A 12,592-nucleotide genomic window follows, 5' to 3' on the forward strand; every position below is an offset into this window, starting at 1 on the left:
TAGGGGGGCTGCAACATGCTGGACTGTTTGTTTTAAGCTGTTCCCAAGGCAAAGCCTTGTCTTCTATGCCTCTATTTGTTTAGACTCAAACAGTTTTTACCCGTACGGTTTAATTTTCACGTTACACTTTATAGCCATGTCGGTCTGTTGGATGGTTTTGCATGCATTCATGTTCCCCAGAGGATGAATCCTAATGACCTTTGGTAATCCCCTGACCTTTCCTCTGGCTCCACCAACAGGTCAAATATTTCACATGTGCAGTAAAATATCCTAACTTTCTAAATGAATTGGTACAAAAAAATGTTCAGACATTCATGTTCCCCTCAGGATGAACTGTAAGGACTCATCCCTTACTTTACCTTTTTGTGCAGTGTTTGTATTTGCTTATATTGTCAAATTGGTGAAGCGATTTCCTTAACTTTCTTGTGTTTTGTCAATTTGCATGTGTCTTCTTAGGTTGAATTGGAGTCCAGCTTTTAGGACTGTTGTGCAAAGGAGCCAGATGAGATGACATTTTCACCTGACAGCAACATAGTAACCTGGATTAGTTAAAGCACATTTCAACCCCCTTGGGAGATATCAGAATCAGATAAAAGGTTTATTGCCACAGTAAACTAAAACATCCATAACGAGAGTAGCATCTATACAGCATGTTCTGTCGTAGAATATCATGTTGCTACACGTGGTGTTCTTTCAAAGATAGAGGGATGTAGGATATAGAGGAGCGTCCTAAAAAAGATCCAAGACATATAATCATCGTGTTTGGACTGGCAGTGTAAATCACTCAAGTGCTGTACACATCTGAGGTACTTGTACTTGAGTATTTCCATTTTATGCAACTTCATACTTCTACTCCACTACATTTGTCTGACAGCTTAAGTTACTTTTCAGACAACAGTTTTTCATCCCCTTCCTGTCCGGTTAAAACCACGTATCTCCAGATGTGTTGATGTTGAATGTTTGTGATAAACTGAAGGATGACGTGTTCCTTTATGTGTTGAGAAAATCCTCCTACTTCTTAAGATAAGTAAAGTCTCTTCTTGGATCAGCAAACAAAATGCATTGTTGTCATTGTAAGGGAAATTGTGTTTGATCATGCTGAATCCTTTACAATGTAACCTTTAACTGTTTACATCTTGGCCTGATTGCAAAAACTAAAGGCATTGTTGCCCCGCTGGATGTCATCACAAGATCCTGACCATTGGCTTCGAGCCCTATGCTTGAGAACAGAGCCATGCAAGATACTGACTGCAGGAAACAAGGACTGAAAAAAGGCAGAAAATCCTGATTAGGCCTATACATTGGTTTGCATGAGTGTGGTAATGTTGTTACATGTAATATGTGTTTCAATGTATCCTTTTTAATAGCAGATTTTGCTCATGCAAGCAAACCAAAGTCAAATGTCTGCTCTTTCAATCAATTAATCAATCAAACTATTTATAACGCACTTTAAAACTACCAAAGTTGATCAGAGTGCTGTACAGAAGACTAAAACAGACATAAAATACAGATTTCACACAGGCATAAAATACAATAAAACAAATTAAGAGACATAAAACATGAGAAAACAGCCATAGAATAAACCCATAATACAATTTTGCACATAAAAAAGTAGACAAACTATTTTCATCTTTCTTTCTTCTTCTAATTCGTATTGATGTATTCCATAAAATATCAGTGGAGAACGAGTCTTGAATTGTTGCGGTAAAATAGGTTGTTGTGTGCCAACTTTCCAAAAGGAAAAAAAGATGAGCTATGTAAGAGGCAGGCGTTTCTTTTAGAGTGACATCAGGAGCACTGCACCCCTCCTGGATTATAAATGCAGCACCGATATCTGCACAAAGCCCTTTCCAAACTCAGAGACACTCAAGAGTGGGCCGGTCACTGCTGCAATAATCATGGCATCAGGAGCAAAGAAGGTGAGTGAATGAGATGTCTCTTAGCTTATTGTGCACCGCATAGACATCTTTTTTTTTTTTTTTCATTTCACTTGTTGCATTATAGTTTTGAAGCCTCAGCACTCAGACGTTGGTTGCGTGCGTGCATTTCTGTGCTTCTTGCACGCTTTGATTTCACGCAGGGTATTTTGGAGCGTCTGGATGCAGGAGAGATCGTCATCGGGGACGGAGGCTTTGTCTTCGCCCTGGAGAAGAGAGGTTATGTCAAAGCAGGACCCTGGACCCCCGAGGCTGCAGCCGAGCACCCTGAAGCAGGTATGGCTACTACTCTTGCTACTACTTACTACTACTTTGCTTGAGACATTTAATAACCGACAGCGACAAATGCTGAATGAGCCATCTCGTCGTGTTGTTTCAGTGCGTCAGCTGCACCGGGAGTTCCTGAGAGCAGGCTCCAATGTCATGCAGACATTCACTTTCTACGCAAGCGATGATAAACTGGAGAACAGAGGCCACACTCAGCGCTTCACTGTGAGTAGAGCTCTCCAGCTGCTCTCAAGCCTCATCTTGAGTCATGAGACAGTTGGCATGAAACCAAACTGACTGCAGCAAAGAACCGATACGGGGACTTTGTGTTCTCTTAACGTGAACGTTTCTTTTATTTAGGGGCAGCAAATCAACGAAGCAGCGTGTGACCTGGCCAGGGAGGTGGCCAATGAGGGTGATGCTCTGGTGGCCGGAGGAGTCTCTCAGACCCCCTCTTACCTCAGCTGCAAGAGTGAGAATGACGTCAAGGCCATCTTCAAGAAACAGATTGATGTCTTTGTCAAGAAAAATGTGGACTTCTTGATTGCTGAGGTATGTAGTGAACACTGTTGGTAAGTTGGGCACAAGATCAAATGCCCGGTGTTTCACTTCCATAAAGTTGAGGGCAGGGTTCAAAATGAACTTTTTCGTCCACCAGCCAAATGGCTAGTGAATGTTCAGATTTCACCAGCCACTCAATAGATTACCATTGTTGCGTGCCCCTTTTTAAAGCCAACCTGTTTCATTACCTTGAACCTAGGAAGGTAACTTGGGTTGAACTTAAGTGTTTTAAATGTTTGTCCCCGGTGTTTTAAAACGGCCATCATTGCACCATTTTAAACTAATTGCTGCATATGCTTGTTTGGAGGCTGAAGCATATGGGGTGTCGAATGTAAAAGTTCGGTTACAATTTTTTAGCTGATAAATTTTCAACATTTAGCTCACTTTCCTCACATTTAGCGCATTTTCCTCACATTTGAGATATAAATTATATATATAATATATATATATATATATATCTATATCTAAATGTTAAATGTTAAATCTAAATGTTAAATCTAAATCTAAATGTTAAATCTAAATGTTAAATTTATATCTAAATGTTAAATGTAAATGTTATATCTAAATGTGTCGCCAAGTGTAAACCTAAATATTTAGAAAATATTCAAATCCCCAAGGAAACCACGACCACTGCGGTGGCTTCAAATCGCTGCACCCAGTGATGCCCCAGCAAGGGGTATCTCTGCTGTAGCCAGTGGGTACTTGGAAAGATTGTGGAGCAGCTTAACTAATCAAAATAATAATTGAATTATGATTGATTTAAAACAATATATCAGCTAAAACAGCTCAACACATATGTTAAAACATATAGCGAAGTAATCAATGGTAGAAAAAAAATAGCTAAAAGTGGCCTGCTGACTTAGCTAACAGTTGAAATGATTAGCTAAAAGTAATGGATGACTTTTGAATCAACCACACACAAGTAAGAGGTCTAGTTAGTAGAACTTCTGACCAAACCAACCTAAATGTTTACAGTTCAATTGCATGAAAATGTCAGAATATTCACTTTAATATGATAAATAGTGTGAACACATTGGGAATTGATAGGGCGGGGGTATGTGAGTTCATATGACAGGGCTGTGGGGGAACCTCAGACCAGAAGGGTTGGAAAGCACTGAGCTACAGTATTTTATATTATTGACTGACCCGTATATTACAGACATGCCTAATAGTTGTGTTAATCACAATACTGTTGTTTGAATTACATATCTCCGTGTGACGTCATCCTTCCCAAGCAATCTAACATTAGCCCAGCATGGATAAAGTCCAGCTATGCATCCAACATATTCATCCGAACACAACTAAAATGTCACAAGCCACTTGTAAGAAGTTTGTAATACTGGTTACATAGCTAGTTATCGTGTTTTATTAACCTTAATTCTGTTTGCCAAGGCTATATTTTATTGGCTTGCAAAGTAGCTATCCGTTGCTAACGCTAACGTTAGCTAACTAATTTATGTCAAAAAGCAGTAGCTAACTAATGTTACTGCCAAGATATGGTTTCATTGTAAGACAGTGTAAACACATGACAACACTTGACGAGTCTTACAACACCTCTCTGGTCTCTAGTGAAATCACATCTTGGCAGTAGTTAGCTAACGTTTCTGCTTTTTGAGAAAAATTAGCGTTAGCAAGCTAATATAACAACATGATTCAGGTTAATAAAATACGGTAATGTAACCAAAGTATTGAAAACTACTTACATGTGGCTATAGTGTGACAGGCCTACTGCTGTTCAGTCTTGCATTGCGAGACCTAGCTAACTTAGCTAGTTACAGGCCTGTTCAGATGACATGTCGGCTGCAGTGTGTGAGCTAGATTGCTTGTGAAGGATGAGTCAAACTAACGTTAAACACACAAGGAGATATGAGTCAAACAAAACAACGGCATTATAGTACACACAAATATTAAGACATTTCTGTGATATAAGTCAATAATACAAAATACTGACTGAAATGTGTTTTAATCCAGTAACATTAGTCGAACAGCTCCACTGTAGTCAGTATTTACTGTACCAACAGGTGTTGACTGAAAATTGTGGTGCAGCGCGATTTGAAGCCACTGCAGTGGGCGTGGTTTCCTTGGGGATTTGAATATTTTCTAAATATTTAGCTTTACACTTGGCGACACATTTATATATAACATTTAGATTTAACATTTAGATATAATATATATATATATATAATTTCTGTCTCAAATGTGAGGAAAATGCGCTAAATGTTGATCAGCTAAAAAATTGTAACCAAACTTTTACATTCGGCACCCCATAGAAGCAGCCCTGCTCAGTGCTGATTGACAGCACCTGATTGTTACCAGTATGTTGTAATCTATTTAAACCTGCAGTAACCTTATTTAGGTCACTTGGGGGCAGCAGAATCGAGCTGTGAACAAACATTGGCATATAATTACTCTATATTGATGTGGTGAAATTAACTGTTTACACATCCAGCAGTTAGTCTTCTCTGTACCGTCACTTGAGCTGCTAAATGCTCCACTATGTTCACCAGCTAGTCTCTAACTTTCTGCAGTTTGTTGCTGAGTAGGAAGTGGGGAGAATGAACCAAAACAGTAAAGTTACAGCCCCTCACATTTCAGTAATTTGTTATTTATTTATTTAGCCGCCAACAGTGATTTATTTTGTTCTCAATTAATGTGATCACAAATCGCCATTAAAATAATTCAATTTTGTGTGGTTTTATTTATTTATTTTTTGCTTGCAGTACTTTGAGCACGTGGAAGAGGCTGAGTGGGCTGTCCAGGTTTTGAAGACCACTGGGAAGCCTGTGGCGGCAACTCTGTGTATTGGACCTGAAGGTGACCTGAACAAAGTCAGCCCCGGAGACTGTGCTGTCAGACTCGTCAAAGCTGGTAGGGAAATATCTCAGTCGATGTACTGTACCTATGAGGTTTAAAACCTCCTGTCCCACTATAGGTGCAGGTGTGGAGAAACTGGGCTGACGACCCAGTTGACCGTCTTAACACTTAATAACCATTTCTATTATTTTGCCACCCTGTGTATATTAATGAGGGCAGGCTAAATAAGAAACGCGTTTAACAGTGGCACAAAGTAGTCTGACCATATAGTTGAATCAACACCTCCTCAACAAAACTGACCATTATAACCTTCATGAAGATCGGATTACGTATGTTCGGGTATTTATTTGTACTTTTAGTACTTTTTTTTTTTTTTTTTTTTTTTTATATTCAGGTACGGCACAGCAAATTTTGTTGGCGGGATAGTTGTATCAGACTGTGTTGTACTTAATTAACTGAATCAACTCCCCTTTGCATCTTCAATAGTATTTTCATTTCACTCTCGCTGCTGTTAAGGCCAAATCTAACGTATGCACCCATTTTGTAACGAAGGCTTTCTGTAATACATTTGTAGTTTAAATCTCAAGCACAGATCCCAGTGGTGATGGGAAGGTAGAATTTTTAACATTTATTGTGATGTGGATTTTGAATCTGACTTTGGCGCCATCCAGTGGAAGAATGAAAAGACAGTGCCGGACAAAAATACACACTGCTGCAGAAAGCAACACAAAAGCTGCATCAGTTTTCACCTGGTTGGATTGTCATTTCTTTGTAATAAAGTTTGCATGTTTACTCTTCGTAGGAGCTCAGATTGTGGGCATCAACTGCCACTTTGACCCGGAGACATGTGTGAAGACTGTGAAGATGATGAAGGCGGGAGTGGAGAAAGCCGGGCTGAAGGCTCACTACATGACCCAGCCGCTGGCTTACCACACTCCTGACTGCAACTGCCAGGGTTTCATTGATCTGCCAGAGTTCCCTTTCAGTATGTATAAAAACTTAAAACGGATGCAATGTCTCAATCTAAACCGTGACATGGAAGACAATGTACAACCGGTGTTTTCTCTGACAGGTCTGGAGCCAAGGATCCTGACCAGGTGGGACATGCAGAAATACGCCCGGGAAGCGTACAATGCTGGTATTCATTACATCGGAGGCTGCTGTGGATTTGAACCCTATCACACCCGTGCCCTGGCCGAGGAGCTGGCACCTGAGAGGGGTTTCCTGCCTGCCGGCTCTGAGAAGCATGGCAACTGGGGAAGTGGTCTGGAGATGCACACGAAGCCTTGGGTCAGAGCTAGGTACTGTAGATATTTCTTTCTTTTTCCTTGCGTTTTCTGTCAAAATCCCTCCAGCAGTTTGGTTAAAAAGGTATTTGTCTCTGTAGGGCCCGTCGTGACTACTGGGAGAAGCTGAAGCCTGCGTCTGGCCGTCCCTTCTGCCCCTCGATGGCCACGCCCGATGGTTGGGGTGTCACCAAAGGCCATGCTGACCTGATGCAGCAGAAAGAGGCCACCTCCCAGGAGCAGCTGAAGGCTCTCTTCACCAAGGCCAACAAAAGCCACTGAGCTCTTTCAGGTGTCTGTTTCCAAAGGAGAAGCCAAGATCAGTCTCTTAAGTTTACATACCAAAAAGATTGAAACTCTGAAGTTCTTTCTGTCTCTTTAGGACCATTTTACTGTATGTGGAGGACTCGTATCATATGCTGATGCTTTAAATTAGCTTAACCAACAATGAATGCCTTTTTAAGTAAGTTAATCACAACTGTGAGCCTTGTGAAATTACTGCAAACTCAAAATAGCAACTTTGAATGCACTTAAAGTAATTCTTTAACGCTCCAAATGCCTAATGTCTTACAAAAGAACTGAACAATGTGTAGCAATAAACTTCTAAAATGTAACAAAATCAAGTGAGTTTTTGTGCTGAACAAATGGGGGGGGATATAACCTCAAAGAGTGCAGTATTTCAGATGCACATCTTACACAATTTACAGAAAGTCAGAAAGCTTTGTGGTTGGTAGAGCGCTGTGCTCTATATTCAGCATTGTCTGCTTAACACTGCAAAGGTCTTATTTGTACCATGATCGTGTTTAATGTGTTTGTACTTAGGCTACCTACAGCATATACAGGAAACCGTCAGGTGTTTGACGAATCGGCTCAAACACAGAGAGAAGACCGTTGTTACCTGTGGAGCAGCTGCGCCCAGATTAACTTGTGACACAACATCTGTAACTCGGGTCCATGTTTCATATTCACCTTTTAATCATTTAGTTAGTAAGTTCAATACGTTGCAAGAAACCTTCAGCTATTGAACAAACTCCCGGGCAGTCCTTGTGTTTCGGTTTTTTTTTACCCTCAGTGTTTTAAAGTGCTCATATTATGCTCCATTTCAGGTTCATAATTGTATTTAGAGGTTGTACCAGAATAGGTTTACATGGTTTAATTTTCAAAAAACACCATATTTTTGTTGTACTGCACATTGCTGCAGCTCCTCTTTTCACCCTGTGTTCAGCTCTCTGTTTTAGCTACAGAGTGAGACATCTCACTTTGTTGTTCTTGGATGTTTGTATGCGTGTCGAAGCACCAGAGACACAAAATAACACCCCAAATCCCAGAAAGTGTTTTTTTCATAATATGGGCACTTTTCTTACCCCCAATTTCCACTGGATGCGGAACGGCTCCGGAGTCATTAGGTTTCCATTAAAGTCAATGTGTGTATTTCCACTGACTGCAGAACGGCTGCGTTCCGACTGCGTCCCAGCTCCGGCGGTCCGCAGCCCTCCGGAGCAGATACGCAGAGCTACTATTTTTGCCGGGTGCCAGAGAGCTCCGCAGCAATTCAGCACACAGCAGATAGATAGAGTTGTTTCCCCTCTACTCCTCTGGATGGAAACAAACTGATGTTGCTTTTGTGGTTCTATTCTACGTGAATTTGCGAGATCTTGTGGGTCCTCGTGACTACAGCTGTCAGTCATGGCCGCAGCCATGCCGCAACAAATCCGGACCTGGTGGGTACTGACGGACGGCGGAGCACGCAGCTTGTTTCTCTGTTAAGCATTCGTGCTTATACTGGATCTACAATACTTTATTCTGATACTCAGAAAAGTGATTTAAAAACATTAAAAATGTAAATGCTATGGCCGAGTGGGAAGCACATATTTATTTATTTTGCCGCTGCTGTTCATTTTTATTTAACAAAATTCATATACAAACAATATGGCCTAAAATTCTTCACAGTACTATAAAGAATCAGATGCTCACAAAGGTGCAAAATTATAATCAAATAATATAAAGAAGAAAGAAGATGGGGGAAAAATAAACAAACATCAAATATGACAAGAAAAAAAGCTAGGGTTTTGTTTGTATTTCATGATTTATTTTACAAAATGTTCTTTTGTGAATGTGAAAGCCTAAAACCCCCCCCACTCCTCCAATGACCGACACCTAGCCAACGACCTGAACGAGTTCTACTGTCAATTTGAAAGACAAAAGGACAGTCCTGACACCATCCCCTACAACACCTCCCTACAGCTACAGCCACTGTGCTTCACCTCCACCTCCCCCACCTCAGCAGGGTCCTGGGCCTCCCCACCAATGCCCTCCACAAAGGTCTCCCCCTCCACCCCCCCACCCACCTCAGTGACGACTCTCTCCATCCATGAGAGGGACGTCAACAGACTCTTTAGGAGACAGAACCCCAGGAAAGCTGCTGGACCGGATGCTGTCTCCCCATCCAGCTTGAAGCACTGCGCTGATCAGCTGTCTCCAGTGTTCACAGACATTTTCAACACCTCACTGGAGACATGCCACGTGCCAGCCTGCTTCAAGACCTCAACCATAATCCCTGTCCCCAAGAAGCCAAGAACCACAGGACTTAATGACTTCAGACCCGTCGCCCTGACCTCTGTGGTTATGAAGTCCTTTGAGCGCCTTGTGCTTTCACACCTCAAAGCCATCACCGACCCCCTCCTGGACCCCCCTGCAGTTTGCCTACAGAGCCAATAGGTCTGTAGACGATGCAGTCAACCTGGCCCTCCACTACATCCTCCGGCACCTGGACTCCGCAGGAACCTACGCCAGGATCCTGTTTGTGGACTTCAGCTCTGCCTTTAACACCATCATCCCGGCTCTGCTCCAGGAGAAACTCTCCCAGCTAGGCGTGCCTGACTCCACCTGCAGGTGGATCACTGACTTCCTGTCTGACAGGAAGCAGCATGTGAAGCTGGGGAAACACGTCTCCGACTCACAGACCATCAGCACCGGATCGCCCCAGGGCTGTGTTCTTTCCCCCCTGCTCTTCTCCCTGTACACCAACAGCTGCACCTCCAGTCACCAGTCTGTCAAGCTTCTGAAGTTTGCGGATGACACCTCCCTCATCGGACTCATCTCTGATGGTGACGAGTCCGCCTACAGGTGGGAGGCTGACCACCTGGTGACCTGGTGCAAGCAAAACAATCTAGAGCTCAACGCTCTAAAGACAGTGGAGATGGTTGTGGACTTCAGGAAGAACCCAGCCCCACCTGCCCCCATCACCCTCTGTGTGTTCCCAGGAAGCGGAAAGACTCCACAATTGACACTGTGGAGTCTTTCCACTTCCTGGGAACTACCATCTCCCAAGACCTCAAGTGGGAGCTGAACATCAGCTCCCTCGTGAAGAAAGCACAACAGAGGATGTACTTCCTGCGGCAGCTGAAGAAATTCAACCTGCCAAAGACAATGATGGTGCACTTCTACACAGCCATCATTGAGTCCATCCTCACATCCTCCATCACCATCTGGTACGCTGCTAGCACAGCCAAGGACAAGAGCAGACTGCAGCGTATCTTTCGGTCAGCAGAGAAGGTGATTGGCTGCAATCTGCCGCCGCTCCAGGACCTATACGCCACCAGGACTCTGAAGCGTGCTGGAAAGATTGTGGCCGACCCCTCCCACCCCTGACACAAACTCTTTGAGACACTCCCCTCTGGCAGGAGGCTGAGGTCCATCAGGACCAAAACCTCACGTCACACGAACAGCTTTTTCCCCTCCGCCACTAGCCTTATTAACAAGGCCGGACACCACCCTGACTCCCCACCTTCATGCCACTGTTCTCTCTCTGCTGTAATGCTCTTTGCTCTTTATTTTTTATTTATATCTTTATTTATTCTTTATTTTTAACTTAATACATACTGTGTAAATATACTTATACTTATATTGTTTGTACCTATACTTATATTGTTTAATATTCCATCTAAAGAATGTGTGACGTGCACCAACAACACCAAAACAAATTTCTTTTATGTGTTAAAAAACGTACTTGGCAATAAAACCTTTTCTGATTCTGATTCTGAAATTCTGCTAAGTCAGACATCATTTAAAAAAAACTGTTTACAATGAACAACAAACCCAGATCTTATCGGACTGTATAAAATAGGTTACAATGATCATATGGGCCTGTAAGAGTAATACAAGTGTTTGATATAAATGTATTATCTTTTCAAAAGATAATACATTTATATTAAACACTTGTATTACTCTACATTTACGATATCTAACAGAACATTTCCAAAAGAATCTTTTGGAAATGTTCTGTTAGATATCGTAAATGTAGTAGTTTGAAACCATGAATCTAATATATAGGCCTAGATTTGATTGTTTGACACCTACATCTCTAGACTTGTTTATAATCTTTTGTCTCAGTCGACTTGCAGTACGGCATGCCGTCACGTTCTGTGCGTGCCTGCGTCATGGATTTGCCCACGTGCAGATGTTTATGCTTCTCGGCACGTCTGCCATGTACATAAAATAATAGTCTGCAGGACGCGATATTTCTTTTCGTAGGATGGCGAAGGCATGTCCCGCCCTTCTCTGTCTCTGATTGCCTTTACCCATCGATTTATTAAAGAGAACTGGTGTTCTTAACCATGGATGTATTAAACTAACCAATCTCACTCCTCGTGTCTAACCAATCCAACCAGAGCAGGCAACGAGTACTAGCCAATCAGAGGCAGAGTAGGGCGGGTCATGCCTTCGCCATCCTAGGAAAACGCAAATTTGCGCAGAGGGCGACAGAGACGGACAGAAAGACCGATTTATGGAAAGTAAAAGGAGGATGGAGGAAAACTGACATTAAATTATAGAATAAGAAAACTAATGCGGATTTATTTTAACCTTCTGCCTGTCGTTTGATTTAATCAGAGACGGTTTTTGTAGAGAATCTTTGGTTTGATAAACTCTCCGAGTAAAGGGACTGCTGTGCTGCCTTCAGGTAACATGGGAAAAAAACGGGCAATCGCTTCATGTTTCAAAGGTCATCGTTTTCTCATTTGCCTTAAACATGTCTAGCTTAAAAAAGATCTGTGCCGGAACTAACTGCATGCATTTAAACATTAAAGTCATCATTATAAGACAAAACAACACACATTTTACACAATATAAAAGCTGTAATCTTAAACAGGAGCACAGAGAAGAAAATTATATCACTATGATTTTACATAAATGTACCTGCCCTCTTCTCACAATAAATATAAAGTCTAAATAGCCATGGATGGTCTGGTAATATACTTCCAACAACCTTTTTAGGCTTATATGCACACATCAAAACACACACAACCAATAACAAAAGACTAAGATTTACTAGTTTGGCACAAAAATGCATGTCTGCTTTAAGGTAGTATGTAGTTTTAAAAAGAATTTTCCTTTTGTGGTCATCCTCAACTGATCTTAAAACAAACAGGAAAAAAATCTGTTGGTGTTCTTTTGCTCTATTCATAACTAACAGACAGACAGACAGACAGACAGACTGGGGCACAGATTCAGAGAAGGGGGACACATTTGGTAAATGAGTAATGGTGCTTTAAAACTCAGCTTCAAATCCCTCTTGGCAAAGTACATTATTAAAACCACATTGTTTATTCAGTTTAAAAAAATATTCATTTTTTGCAATAATATCAATAATTAGATGATATGTGTGACTCCAAATAGCCTACAGCCAAACAATAGGTGTAAAAAGACCCCCACCCCTCTAACCTAGGA

At 41.7% G+C, this 12,592-nt stretch overlaps 1 protein-coding gene across 1 annotated transcript; it reads left to right on the forward strand.

Annotated features, from left to right (window-relative positions):
• Window positions 1-1,813: 1,813 nt before the first annotated feature.
• Window positions 1,814-7,484, forward strand: bhmt (betaine-homocysteine methyltransferase). The gene is made up of 8 exons (XM_078272091.1): window positions 1,814-1,919; window positions 2,081-2,213; window positions 2,317-2,429; window positions 2,565-2,756; window positions 5,486-5,633; window positions 6,382-6,564; window positions 6,652-6,880; window positions 6,967-7,484. The coding sequence occupies exons 1-8, from the start codon at window positions 1,899-1,901 to the stop codon at window positions 7,145-7,147; spliced, it is 1,200 nt and encodes a 399-aa protein (XP_078128217.1). The 5' UTR covers window positions 1,814-1,898; the 3' UTR covers window positions 7,148-7,484.
• The last annotated feature ends 5,108 nt before the right edge of the window (window positions 7,485-12,592 follow it).

This window comes from Sander vitreus, chromosome 16 (assembly GCF_031162955.1).
Source record: "Sander vitreus isolate 19-12246 chromosome 16, sanVit1, whole genome shotgun sequence".
NCBI classification, from domain to species: domain Eukaryota; kingdom Metazoa; phylum Chordata; class Actinopteri; order Perciformes; family Percidae; genus Sander; species Sander vitreus.